Raw genomic sequence first — 12,968 nt, 5'->3', positions numbered from 1 at the left:
CGAGATGAAGGATGCGAAAAAAAAAAAAAACAAAATTTGCCCGAAATGGCGAGACAAATCTGCTAGACATTGATGAAGAGAAGAGGTTTTCATGAAAGGGGAAAGGAGAGAAGATGGCAAATGGTGCGGCTGAAAATGAAAGGGAAAACCTAACAGATCTAAAGAGAAATTGGGCCGGGTATGGCTAATTGGGCCTGGCCGAATGAAGTGGGCTGATCTCTCTAATTCGTGGGCTTCAATTTTCTTTTGTCTGAATTAACATAGTGATAAATAAGGAACATATATGTATATGTGATATTAATAATAATTGAGCCATTAGAATTAATAAGGTGTAATTTAATAAAATATAAGTAGTAAATGAGGTTTGAAAGTAAGTAAATGCTATTGTCCAATTGTATAAAATAAATGCGATGCGTTTTACATGAGACGGTAAAAGAAAAATGTTAAAAGCGACTATCGCGATTATAATATTAAGTGCTCGCATAGACAATGAAAAATAATAGTAATAGTAATAATAATGATAAAAAGCAAATAACCGCGGTAAAGTATACATAACTATTTGCAAATAAATATTTCGAAAAGGGGCGGGACAAAATCGGGTGTCAACAATGATGTTCTTGTAATGGGTTGTTCTCCGCATCAGTTGAATTGAAATCTATTATGAAACGGGAATTTCTGAAGTTGTCATTGTTGTTGAGCAGGTACAAGCAAGTGTGAAGATCAATGTCGTTTGTTACACGCATCCCTTTGGATGTTTTCTCACTAGTGTCAAACCATATGTTGGCCTCTTTTTGCTGAGTATCTTGTGTATGCCCCGCAAATATCTGTTGAGTGAATTGTTGAAAATTTACACCATCGTTGACAAGTATTAGCTTGGTTTCATGATTGACATAATTGTAGGCGGCATCCCATTTGCCGTTGAAGGCTATGTAGATGCATCTTGGTGTCATTTTTTGTTAAACTTCCTGCATAAAGAGAGATTCACTTGAGAAAAAACCAAAATGCAATGTATTTAAGTTGTTATTTTTGAAACTTTAAGTTTTGCCCTTCCCAGCAGACTTTGTATGTAAAGTCATGAAGTATGCCTCAAACGGCATACTTTACCATTTTGTAAACAGAAGTTCTGCCCCTACCAACATTCTTCAAAAACGGAGTAACTGTTTCTGCAATAGTTATTCCAATGAAATTGCAACAGTTATTTCCATGAAATTGAAAAACCTCCTCTGTCTTTATCCAATTTAAATCAAATCCATGCAACAATTACTCCAATTTAAAATGGACTAATTTATACTTCTATATAAACCAACACAACATTTGGAAGAAGAAAAAAAAAACTTTACTTCTGAAAACCAGATATAATCACATATAAAATGAACCAAAATCAACACATTGTACATGGTAATGGTGCCCACAGGCAAGCACATGAACATGCCCATCTTCATAACCAAATCCATCCTAATATTGCAAATTTGCAAATTACTCAAGAAATTGTTGATATCAAAAGAACATAGATTTTCCGAGGGCTCTTTACAAATGCTCTAAGTAGAGAAAATGATGATCTATGAAGAGAATTACGATTTGTAAGGCGAGAGGTTATTCCAAGACCTGACGGTCAAATTGACGATGGGGCAATTTGGAATGGGTACACATGAAATTAGAACTGATGATGGTAGTTTGGTACTTATGAAGTTAAGATTTTATGTTTTGTGGACATATATATTGAAATGTATCTTAATGAAGTCTAAGTTTCTTTAGGTTTGTAGAATTTTACTTTAATGGCTTCTAAACAGAAGTATTGCCTTCTCCGGCATACTTGTTCGAAGTTTGTTAAGAACATTACCGTAGAACAGCATACTCTACTCCTTTGTAAATTGTACTTTTGCCTCCTCCGGCATAAGTACTTTTTGTTTTGGTTATGCTAATGCAGTAACTGTTTTTGGTTAAAAAAAAAAAAACTGAAAAACCTCCTCTATCTTCATGCAATATAAATCAAATGCCTGCAACAGTTATTCCAATTAGAGGATTGACGCAACTGGACTAATTTATACTTCTATATAAACCAGAACTTTTGCCTTCTCCAGCATACTTGTTATGAAATTTTGTTCAGAACTTTGCCGGTAACGGCATACTCTACTCTTTTGTAAATTGAACTTTTGCCTCCTCCGGCATAAGCACTTTTTGTTTTGCTGATGATAATGCAGTAACTATTTTTGGTTAAAAAAAAATGAAAAACCTCCTCTATCTTCATCCAATTTAAATCAAATCCCTGCAACAGTTATTCCAATTAGACGATTGATGCAACTGGACTAATTTATACTTCTATATAAAACAGAACTTTTGGCTTCTCCGGCATACTTGTTAAGAAGTTTTGTTCACAACTTTGCCGGTAACGACATACTCTACTTTTTTGTAAATTGAACTTTTGCCTCCTCCGGCATAAGTACTTTTTGTTTTGCTTATGATAATGCAGTAACTGTTTTTGGTTAAAAAAAAAAAAACTGAAAAACCTCCTCTATCTTCATGCAATATAAATCAAATCCATGCAACAGTTATTCCAATTTAAAATGGACTAATTTATACTTCTATATAAACCAGAACTTTTGCCCTCTATGGCATACTTGTTATGAAGTTTGTTCAGAACTTTGCCGATAACGGCATACTCTACTCTTTTGTAAATTGAACTTTTGCCTCCTCCGGCATAAGTACTTTTTGTTTTGGTTATGATAATGGACTTTGCTTGTAACGGCAAAATGTACTCCTAAATAAATTGAACTTTTGCCTCATTCGGCATACTTGTTCAAAATTTGTTCACAGTTTGCCTTAATTCAAGTTTAAATCGATAAGCATTGCCTGATTTAAATTGAATTTACTATAATTACAATTTCAAGTTAATGAGCATTGTATACTAATTTAAGTAAGGTATAAAGTAATGAAAATTAGAACAAAGCAATAAATCCAATCAATTCTATTTTGCTGAGTAGTTTTATCATGCGCAATGTTCAATCTGAGCTGTATGTCAGCTGTTTCTTAATAATCAGGTCGTAGAAGATGATTTTTTTTCAAATATTAATAATCTAAACTCAATAAAATCGTTAAATTGAGTTGAATTAAGATTTGTACCTTTTACTGATGTTGTAGCAGCAAAATCAATTGACAAATCTGGCTTGAAACAATGATTTGAATAATGTGAAAAATTGGGAACGAAGTTTGTGTTAACGATATGAAAGAAGGGAAGGATTTGAATAAGGGTAGATTTGAATAACGATATTTGTTTATATCTAACGGTTAGGGGTAGTAATGTCTTTGTACTATGTTGCTTTTGCTCGGAAGGGCAATAATTAAAGACTACCATTTTGAGGGGCAAAATCTAAAGACCAGCCCAAAAGAGGGGCATTCGCGCCAATTGCCCTTTCTATGATGTTAAATATCATCTAGAAAGAAAACAAAAACTCAATTTACAATATTATTTGAGTTTAGGTGGAAATAAAGATTCTCTGTGTGTGTAGTGTGTGTGTGTGGGAGGGGGGGGGGATATATACTATTAACCATGTATTTGGATATATTGTATTTATTATAGAACAATTATTTATTCATTTTTTAATAAAGAGTTAAATAGATCATGTACTAGTATATATGCCCTTTACTTATACAGTAGATGATTTAGTGTATAGAGTTTAGCTTATACACGGAAGATTAAATCATCGGTTCTTATAAGTATAAAGTTTATGTTCACAATCTAAGATAGACTTTGGACAAAGCCATCGGTATGATTGTAGCACAAGATTAATATAATGTATCTTCATTATGGGCACGGTATAGTTCCATCTTTTTGTGCTAGTAAATTTTGTATGTATTGAAAGGACCAAGTAAAGATAAGTATTTTTGTACTGAATATATAAAACCAACACTACTAAAAAATGCTGAAAACCGACCAAAACAATTTGATATTTCCGACCTCACGAGGTTGGTTTCTGAAAAAAAAAGCGACCTCAAAAGTATGTCGGGTATGGGCAGGTCGCAAATAATTAACGACCTCATGAGGTCGAAAAAAAGCGACCACACGCGGTCGGTACATGATTCGACCAAAAAAAAAAAAAGAAGGAAAATTAACATACCTACCTCATGTGGTCGGTATATTAAATTATTACTTTTTCAGTAAAAGCATTAACGACCACATGAGGTCTGTAAAATATATTAATTTTTGTATATTTTTTCAAGTTACCGACCTCGTGTGGTCAGTATATTGAAATTTTATTTATTTATTCTTTGTGTTCCCGACCACATGAGGTCGGTAACTACAAATTTATGAATAATGACAATCATGAACCGACCTCATGAGGTCGATTTCTGCAAAATGCAATTTATTTACTGACCTCATGTGGTCGGGTTCTTTAAAATCTGAATAATGATATGAACACAACCGACCTCATGTGGTCGGTTTCTTTAAAATGTGGAAAATGGTATGAACACAACCGATCACATGAGGTCGGTTTCTTTAAAATCTGAAAAATGAAATTAAGATAACCGACCTCATGAGGTCAGTTTTTTGTAGAAAAATTGGCAGCATTTTACTACTTTTGTAGCTACTCACCTGCCAAAAATGAAAACCAATTCTATATTTAACTAAAACCAGCTCAAATAGCTGCCAACAATCCAATAAGCACATTTAATAACATGCTACGACCCACACTACATCAAATTCAACTCGAAACTACTTCAAAGTTGAATCAAAATGTAATTCAACATTCACAAAAAACATTAAACTACTTCAACCTTTGCAAACATCCACAAAACATTAAACTACTTCAACCTTTGCAAACATCCACAAAACGTTATACTAGTCTACATTAAGTTATTCTACAACATTAAACTACTTCAACATTCAAAAACATCCACCGAACAGTTCTACATCTTAACAAATCCACCAAAAAATTCATAAGTTAGTAAAATACTTAAAATTCAACCAACGATCTTCTGCTCTATGGCCACAACACTGACATCATTGGAAGTAGGGGTGGGCATTCGGTTCTTCGGTTGCTTATTCAAACTTCGGTTAGGTTTTTTCGGTTTCGGTTTTTTGAAAGTGGACACCAACACCGCACCAAATTAATTCGGTTCGGTTCGGTTCGGTTTCGATTTTTCTAATTCGGTTTTCTACTTGTAAAGTGGACTTTCTTTAACAGACGGCATGCCATTAAGCTCCTCAATAATATTCTACTTCCATTCTGCATTCAACTTTCTTTAATTTTTATTTTTTCAACTTCATCTTACGTACAACTAACCATATTTGCAACTCAACTATTCTGACCCTATAACATTGTTCCTCAAATGATATGGAAAATTATGACCTGCTGTACATATCGTGATAAGCAACACTAAGCCACTAACAGTAGCCAACAATTCATTTTTTCTAGTGATGGGCAAAAATTCATTTTTTTTCTAGTGATAAGCAGCACTAATACAACAATGTCACTATGGAATATCCCGACCCCTTCGTTCTTCCCGATCGTTATTTACCAGGCATCTAATTATGGGAGAACTGAGAGTGTCAAAAAGGAGGAACAGGAACTACGACCAAAAAAAAAAAAATCAGTACTAGCAGCCCACCCGAAAATTCACTCTATACATTATGCCCACCTGAAAATCTATATCTTCTATACATGCCCACCCCAAAATTCACTAACTGTGCCCTGCTTTTTTCTAGAACTTGAACAATACAGCCAACAACATTAAAACACTAGCAGCCAAGTTGGTTGAAAAATCGATAACGATCGGTTAAATAAAGAAACTAAACCAAAAGAGGCTTAAAGCCTTCAACTTAAAACAATAATAACAGCCAGCTAGCATCAGCAAAACAACGCACAAGGCAAAAACAAGCAACACAAATAACATAAGCTTAAAATGAGCAACAACCAAACTACCAAACAACATAAATAAACAACACAAATATCTTAAAATTTAGCTCCAAATACAAAAAATTAGCTATCACAAACTAAGTCTTAAATCCATTGTCTTAACACAACACTAGCAATCACAATTCGGTCCGAAATTCACCAAATTCAAAACACAAGCTCAAATTTGAAGGCGGATTTGCCTCTTTTGTTGACGCTCAAGACATTTCCCAATATGTTTGATCAAGGAACCTGTGCCATTCACTCTTGAATTATATTTAAGTATCATACCATATGTCAAGCACCTTAATTTACGCCCTTCTTCATTGTCTTGAACTACCGCAAAATATTCTCAAACATGTGAGCGAGCATTAGGAGGCATTGTCGAACTTGAACATAATAAAAAATAAGACAAAACCAAAAGTTAGAATGTAACTTTCAAGATAAAAGAATAGAAATACAAAATAAAATATTAAACTTACCACTAGTAGCAAATTGCAATCAAACTCCCTAAATCAAACATCAACAATGCAAGGATCTCTTCCACTATTTGCTATCTCTAAAGGAAATTTAATCAAATATGTCATACAACATAAATAAGTATATGATTTTTGCACTAAAAAACACAAAAAAATATAAAACCTTACCAAGTTCAAGTTGCTCAAGATACTCCAAACTTTCTTCCACACTAACGGGTTTAGTCTCTTCTCTAAGCCAATCTTGGGCACAAATAAGAGATTGCACACATTTAGGAGTCAAAGAACTTCTAAATGGATCAAGAATACATCCACTAAATGCACATTCCGATGCCACACTAGAAACCGGAATAGCCAACACATCACGAGCCAACTCTGAAAGCACGGGAAATCTAGGAGCATTTATTTTCCACCAATCTAAGACCTTAAACTCAACACATTCATCTTCAGGCTCTTGTTCTTCACTAATGTATCTATCCAACTCCGATTTAGCATCCCACATCCAGAATCTTCCTTTTGTTTCTTCAACTGAAGCTTAGTTCTCAAAGCTTTTGTTCTCAAAGAGGTGTCAAAACTAGAAGATACATCAGATGAACATTGAGATGAAGAAGATGCAGATGGAGATGATTTATGATGAAATTCTCTTGAATAATTTTTTAGATACTCTCGAAACAAAGATTTCATATAATCATACACTCCTTTGCTTACTTTCTTTCCTACTTCCTCCCCAAATAGCTCTTCAAGCCCAAAGCTAACATACACAAACTTATTACGAGGATCGACATGGAAGCAATAAAAATCATTTTGTTCATCTTTTCAGGATCACCCCAATACTTTTTAAACTTTTCTCTCATCCGCTCAGCCATTTTACTCAAATTAAGATCTTCACTTGCTAAACACACTTTCAAATGTACATCAAGCTCACATATATCCTCAAAATGAACATTAGAAGTAACATAATGTGAACCTAAAACATTTACGGCGAGCTCGTGAAATCTTTCAATAAACTTTATCACATTCCTTACATTCACCCAATCATCAGATTGGAGAGGACCTGCAACACTTCCATCTTCAATAACATGAGTAGAAAGATAATTATTAAAATTCTCATCAAAAAGATCAAACCTATCAAAGGCCTTCTCAAAGTTTTGTGCGTATCCAACATCAAGTAGGTGGAATTCCACCTAGTAGGCACATCTAGCTCTAATGTTTTAGAACAATCCACCCTTTGAACTTCACAACTTTTCTTAAAGTGACTTCCTCTTGCCGAAGATGATCTAACATACCTCACCATTTTCCTAACACGTTTGATAGAAGCATCAATTTCCTTCAAACCTTCATGCACAATTAGATTAAGTATGTGTGCCATTCATCTCACATGAAGATGCTTACCATCCATTATATTAGTTCCCCAGCATATTTAACTTGTTTAGACAATTCTCTGGCGTAACATCGTTGGAAGAAGCATTATCACTTGATAAGAAAAAACCTTATCCAAGTTCTAATAAAGCAAACAATTACTAATAGCCTCTACCATATGCTCGCCCCTTTATGACTAGTGATAAGGCAAAAATTGATATTTTTTTATGCAACATCCAATCTTTATCAATATAGTGAGCGGTCAAACACATATAATTAATTCTTTGCAATGATGTCCATGTGTCAGTAGTAAGGCAGATTTTTGATATTGCTTCTCTAAAATTCTTCTTCAAACCTAGTCTCAATTCGCCATAAATTTCATAACAATCTCTTGTTCTTGTTCTACGGGAAGGAACTTGAAATAAAGGTTGGGCTACATTCATAAACTTCTTCAAGCCTTCCTTTTCTACAAAGCTAAATGGTAGTTCATCCGTAATTATCATCTCAACTAAAGCCCTCCTAATTAATTGTTGATCAAATTCCTAAAGCGGCTCATCCTTAGATGCAAAATTTATCTTTTTTAAGGTGCAAGTTTCAATCTTGGCTTTATATATCGGGCATCTCAAAGTTATATGTTGTCTCAATCCCGTTGTCCCATTTACAGTTGTATTAGCGGCATAAAGATTTTTACAATGTCTACACCTCGCTATACCATTCACAACGACCTTATCAAAATGATCCCAAACCGCTGATCTAGAACTTATTTCTTTTCTTTTCTTTGTTACACAGGTGCAGGTGTCAGTGACTTGTCAATGTCATTGCTATCATCGTATTAGGTACGCTATCGATTGAACACCGCGCTTAGTCTAGTTTCATTCGCCATCTATGAAAAATTAAAAAAGAGAAACTATAAGATAGAAGCTCATAGCAACAATTACGATTTCAAAGAAAAAAAAAATAGAGTTCTATAGTAGTAAAGCAGTTCAACAAACACTCAACAAAACCGAACAAGGAACAGCAAATATGCAGTTATGCACCTAAAGAAAATCTAGCAATTACAGTATAAATAATTCTTGCCCAGATTTCTCCAAAACTACAAGAACAGATGTTATCTTAACCTTTTCTTTACAATTCTAAAGATACCCATTTTGATAATTTAAGAAAATTAAACACCCCTTAATAAAGATTTAAACTTTCTTGAAAAGGAAAAGAATTTAAAACAAATCCAACCCAATACTTACAAATTCGGTGATTAACTTTATCCAAAACTAGCTAGGGCTCGGTGAAAAAAAGAAATTAAGGTTCAAACTTATGAAAATGAAAGAACAATCAAACAAAGAAATTATAAGGAAAATGAAATTACCACCGTTGTTGGTGCACGAGAACTCCGCCGTCGTTGGTGTGAGGCCGAGGCCCGAGGCTTAGGTGTGAGGAGTCGGACAGAGTAGTGTGAGGACTGTTAGGTGTGACCGTGTGAGGACTGAGGAGTCGGACTGTTAGGTTAGGTGTGAGGAGGAGAGGAGAGGAAATGAAGTTAGGGTTGGTCCGTTGGAGTTGGATAGCTGGTATACTAATTTGGGTCAGTTAGGGATGGGCTTGGATAGTTCATAGTTGGATATATTAAGTTGGGCCTGAGAAAGTGGAGTGGGCTGAGTGATCTGAGGGTGAGGGGTGTAAAAATTATTTACTAAATTTTCGGTTTAACCGAATACCAAAGAACCGGTGAACCTGAACCGAACACCGAATTTGTTATTTAAAAAAAAACCGATAACCGAACCGAAAAACAGAAAAACCGAAACTGAAAAACCGAACTAATTCGGTTCGGTTAGATTTTTCGATTTTCGGTGTTTATGCCCACCCCTAATTGGAAGAACCTATGCCTTGCAGGGGTGATTGGAATTGACAAAATGCTCGATTTGACATTTCGTAAGCTGTGCCAAACCTAGTGGCGCCACCAACAGTCGCAATCCACAATTCATGCTTTTGTTGATGTGTAGGCTCTGTGCCAAGTTGCAGACTACGGCATAACTCAATTAGTGATTGTTGAAATTGATTCTGAAATTAAAAGAACAAGGAAAATCAACTGTTAATGTTGCCAAGGAAAATCAACTGAATTTAAAAGAACAAGCAAAATAGCAAATGACAAACCTATATGCTTATACTAGATAACACGTTAGGGATTGTTCTTGTGTTTTAGCAAGCATTCTGGTACCAATAGGATAGTGCTCCATCTAAAGATCCATCATAACACGTCGCCTTTTCAATACTAAAACACTTTCCTACGCTATCGCTATCTAATCAAACCACATAGTATCTATTCAACCAGGTATTATTGATGCAATGCCCACAAATACACGAAATGCGTCTCTCTTCAAGCACATACTGATCCTTATTCCGCTTTTGAGTATCTTCTACAGTGTCCATCTCAGGAGTCGTTGTTATTATGCCAGACCAAGCAAACATAATAACAGAACGGCATATGATAATTTTTATATCACCTTCAAAAGACAAGTAAACACCTGCCATCTAAGTAATTATAGATATGCAAGATCAAATATGGATAGGAGAAAAGCACTCTCAAATACTCAATTGTTTATGGAAATTTGAAATTTGAAGTATAATATTTTGAGTAATTAATGCTCAATGCCTTCTTTAAAATTCTGATCAGTCTGGAAGTACAAGAAAAGGGTACACAAATACTTCCAAAATTGATCTTATATTAAGGTCGTAGCTAAAAATTTTGACACTATAATATAAATTAACAGATTCCATGTTGTGAACCTTTTCTGCAGAAGTGATTCTCTTTTTTTGGCCGAAATCTTTTGCTCTTCCTATTCCAAATGGGATGATAATTTTTCTTTTATAGGCTGTCTCACAATTATACCCAAGAATATGAGATTCACTCCATTAAGATTCAGTAAATATATTTTAGCTAGCAAAGGTTTTTTGCCTCTTATTTTTCTCTTGCAAAATGTCACAAACGACCATTGCTTATACCGTAACACATACACACAATTGTACACAACAAAAGCAACAGCAACAGAATAAATTACAATAATTGATTAAGAAATTTTGAAATTATTTTAATGTTTCACTTATTATTTCCAAGTAAGTGAGTAAGGATATAATTTTTGAATCCAATAAAAATTGTACAGTTTAGAGTTTCCTTCAACATTCTAACATAATCTGCTTAAAACTGAACAGACAATCATAATCCATGTCGTCTTTTCAATCAAAGATCATCTTTATCCCCATCAACACTCGAGATTAGCCACAAGCGACAGGTTTTTAGGCACTATATGAAACTCTCACGTGTTCAAACTTTCATAAAGTTTGTATACCTTTCCTTAACATTTTGAACTTACCAGATATCAAGAAATAGAAAACTCAATTTGATGTCTATCTTGTGAAAACAACAAATTCTCAAATTCCAAATCAAAAACTACCAACAACTTCTTTACTTGTTTCCAGAGCTTGTAAGGAAATGATCTTACTATCAAATTAGCTCATAATCTCATTATAAAGCATCAATGTTGTCTTCAATGAATTCCTTAAATATCACAAAATCAATAAGCTCAACTGCATATAAAAGAGCATAAAGAATTTTTATAAAATATCTGTTGAAAGCTAAGCTCTACGGAGCCATCCATTAACTTCTAAACACAGTTGATTTTGATCTCACATTGTAATGTTTGATTGCACTTTTCTGCTTTTCAAACTTTCAGAAGCCGTAAATTGCTCGCTTCTAGTTCAATATAAGCCAACTTAGCAAATTACACACAGAGTTAAATGCTGCTGACAATGTGTTGAATTGGCAGGTTACCTTATGAATAAGCTGGGAAGGTACCAGCTGCCTGTGTGGTGTTAAACCAAAATGTTAAAGAGAGCGAAGGGGAAATCCTGAACTAAGACAAAAATCTAGTTTACATTTACATTCAACATGTTAATCCTTCCTTGTTAAACAAGCTGCAAAAGATAATTATAAGAAGAAAGACAACTTTAAATCAGTCATTCCGGCCCAAACCTTTTGGACCATTTCTCTGGATGCTCTGTGTGTATATATATACTCAACAACTTTGAAATTCAAAAACTCAAAAATTTTAGACTCACAAATTAAACTTCTAGATTCTCCTTCAAGATCAGGAGTAAATAAAAGGTACTGTCTTAATTTGGAATCGGAAGTAAAATCTTAAAATCATCATAATCCAAGGTCCATCGTAATCCAAGATCCAACCTTCTTTCAGAACAAATTAAGATAACAAATTGATACCACTTCCACAAAATTTTAGGTACTGGTCCATTTAATTTTCAGATAAACCTCATAGAGTCTCATTTCAACTACCATCATAAACTGTGGCTTCTTAACTGCGTGTAGTTGTTCAGTAACCCAAGACTTTTACAAACATGAAGTCATGGACTACTAAAGTAAATAACTTTTGACATGTTAACAAACTTCCCAACTCCTACTGCATATTTCTTTTTTCCGATCTCGACACCCGGGAATAACTAAAAAGAGCAGTATTGGCATTGAAAACAACATTATCCATGCAAACAATGATATTATGATATGATAAACCATCATAAGAAGACCTGTAGCATAATCTAAAAAATCCAATAGGAAAGCAAAACCTTCTTGACCCAGACATATACATAAGCATACAAAATAAGCAATTCTTAAGCATACCCGACATAATTGGTGGAAACGGCGAAAAATATAATTTTGATTAGCATAGACAATATTGACTCCATATTCCGCAATCCTACCCCTAAGTAACAAAATTAACTACATCTTTAATACTTTCTTATATAATTAAAAGTAGTTACATAGTTGGAGACTTACATAGTAATACATAAGCAAATCCCTGAAAACACTATCATTAGAAGCCTGAAAGTTAAGAAAGACCGACTCAAAATTAGCATCTATTTTTACATTCAATAACAGAAATAATGAGTATCCAAGTTACCTTATCATATCAGAGTTTCAATGTCTTAATTAGTCTTCCTTTTACCAACCCTATAAAATAAAAGATAAAAAAATAGTTAGAGACAACAGTGTTAAAAATTAGAGGTACATAACACTTGACATTAATGGATGCAAATAATAATCAAGGTAAATAATTAAAAGTATGCCATCTCAATTTAGTTTTTTGGGCTTTCTAAAGTATGTTGCCGACAATTGCTAAGAGAACATTGTTTACCCCGAAATCGGATAATCAATTGAATTTGTAAGTGGGTATAGGAT

At 34.0% G+C, this 12,968-nt stretch overlaps 1 protein-coding gene and 1 long non-coding RNA gene across 3 annotated transcripts in view; both read right to left on the bottom strand.

Annotated features, from left to right (window-relative positions):
• Window positions 1-5,907: 5,907 nt before the first annotated feature.
• Window positions 5,908-7,716, bottom strand: LOC132053646 (zinc finger BED domain-containing protein RICESLEEPER 2-like). 2 transcript variants are annotated; one of them, XR_009414199.1, is made up of 3 exons: window positions 6,539-7,716; window positions 6,374-6,450; window positions 5,908-6,242 (listed from the first exon to the last, which is right to left on the bottom strand). XR_009414199.1 is itself a non-coding variant. In XM_059445750.1 (2 exons), exons 1-2 carry the CDS (start codon window positions 6,867-6,869, stop codon window positions 6,407-6,409), a joined length of 375 nt encoding a protein of 124 aa, XP_059301733.1. In that variant the 5' UTR covers window positions 6,870-7,698; the 3' UTR covers window positions 6,287-6,406. The 2 variants fall into 2 exon arrangements, 1 of the variants encoding a protein (XP_059301733.1); XM_059445750.1 differs by lacking the exon at window positions 5,908-6,242 and having other exon boundaries at window positions 6,287-6,450; window positions 6,539-7,698.
• A 1,530-nt stretch (window positions 7,717-9,246) lies between these two features.
• LOC132053648 (uncharacterized) overlaps window positions 9,247-12,968 on the bottom strand; it is a 4,997-nt gene continuing 1,275 nt past the window's right edge. Inside the window, exons 3-5 of the long non-coding RNA XR_009414200.1 lie at window positions 12,691-12,740; window positions 12,567-12,611; window positions 9,247-9,781 (exon numbers count right to left, since the gene is read on the bottom strand). This is a non-coding gene — a long non-coding RNA (uncharacterized LOC132053648). The remainder of the gene's footprint in view (window positions 9,782-12,566; window positions 12,612-12,690; window positions 12,741-12,968) is intronic.

The sequence above is a fragment of the Lycium ferocissimum genome, chromosome 4 (assembly GCF_029784015.1).
Source record: "Lycium ferocissimum isolate CSIRO_LF1 chromosome 4, AGI_CSIRO_Lferr_CH_V1, whole genome shotgun sequence".
Taxonomy (NCBI): Eukaryota; Viridiplantae; Streptophyta; class Magnoliopsida; order Solanales; family Solanaceae; genus Lycium; species Lycium ferocissimum.
Note: the sequence above shows the minus strand (reverse complement) of the source record. Positions and strands in the feature narration are given on the sequence as shown.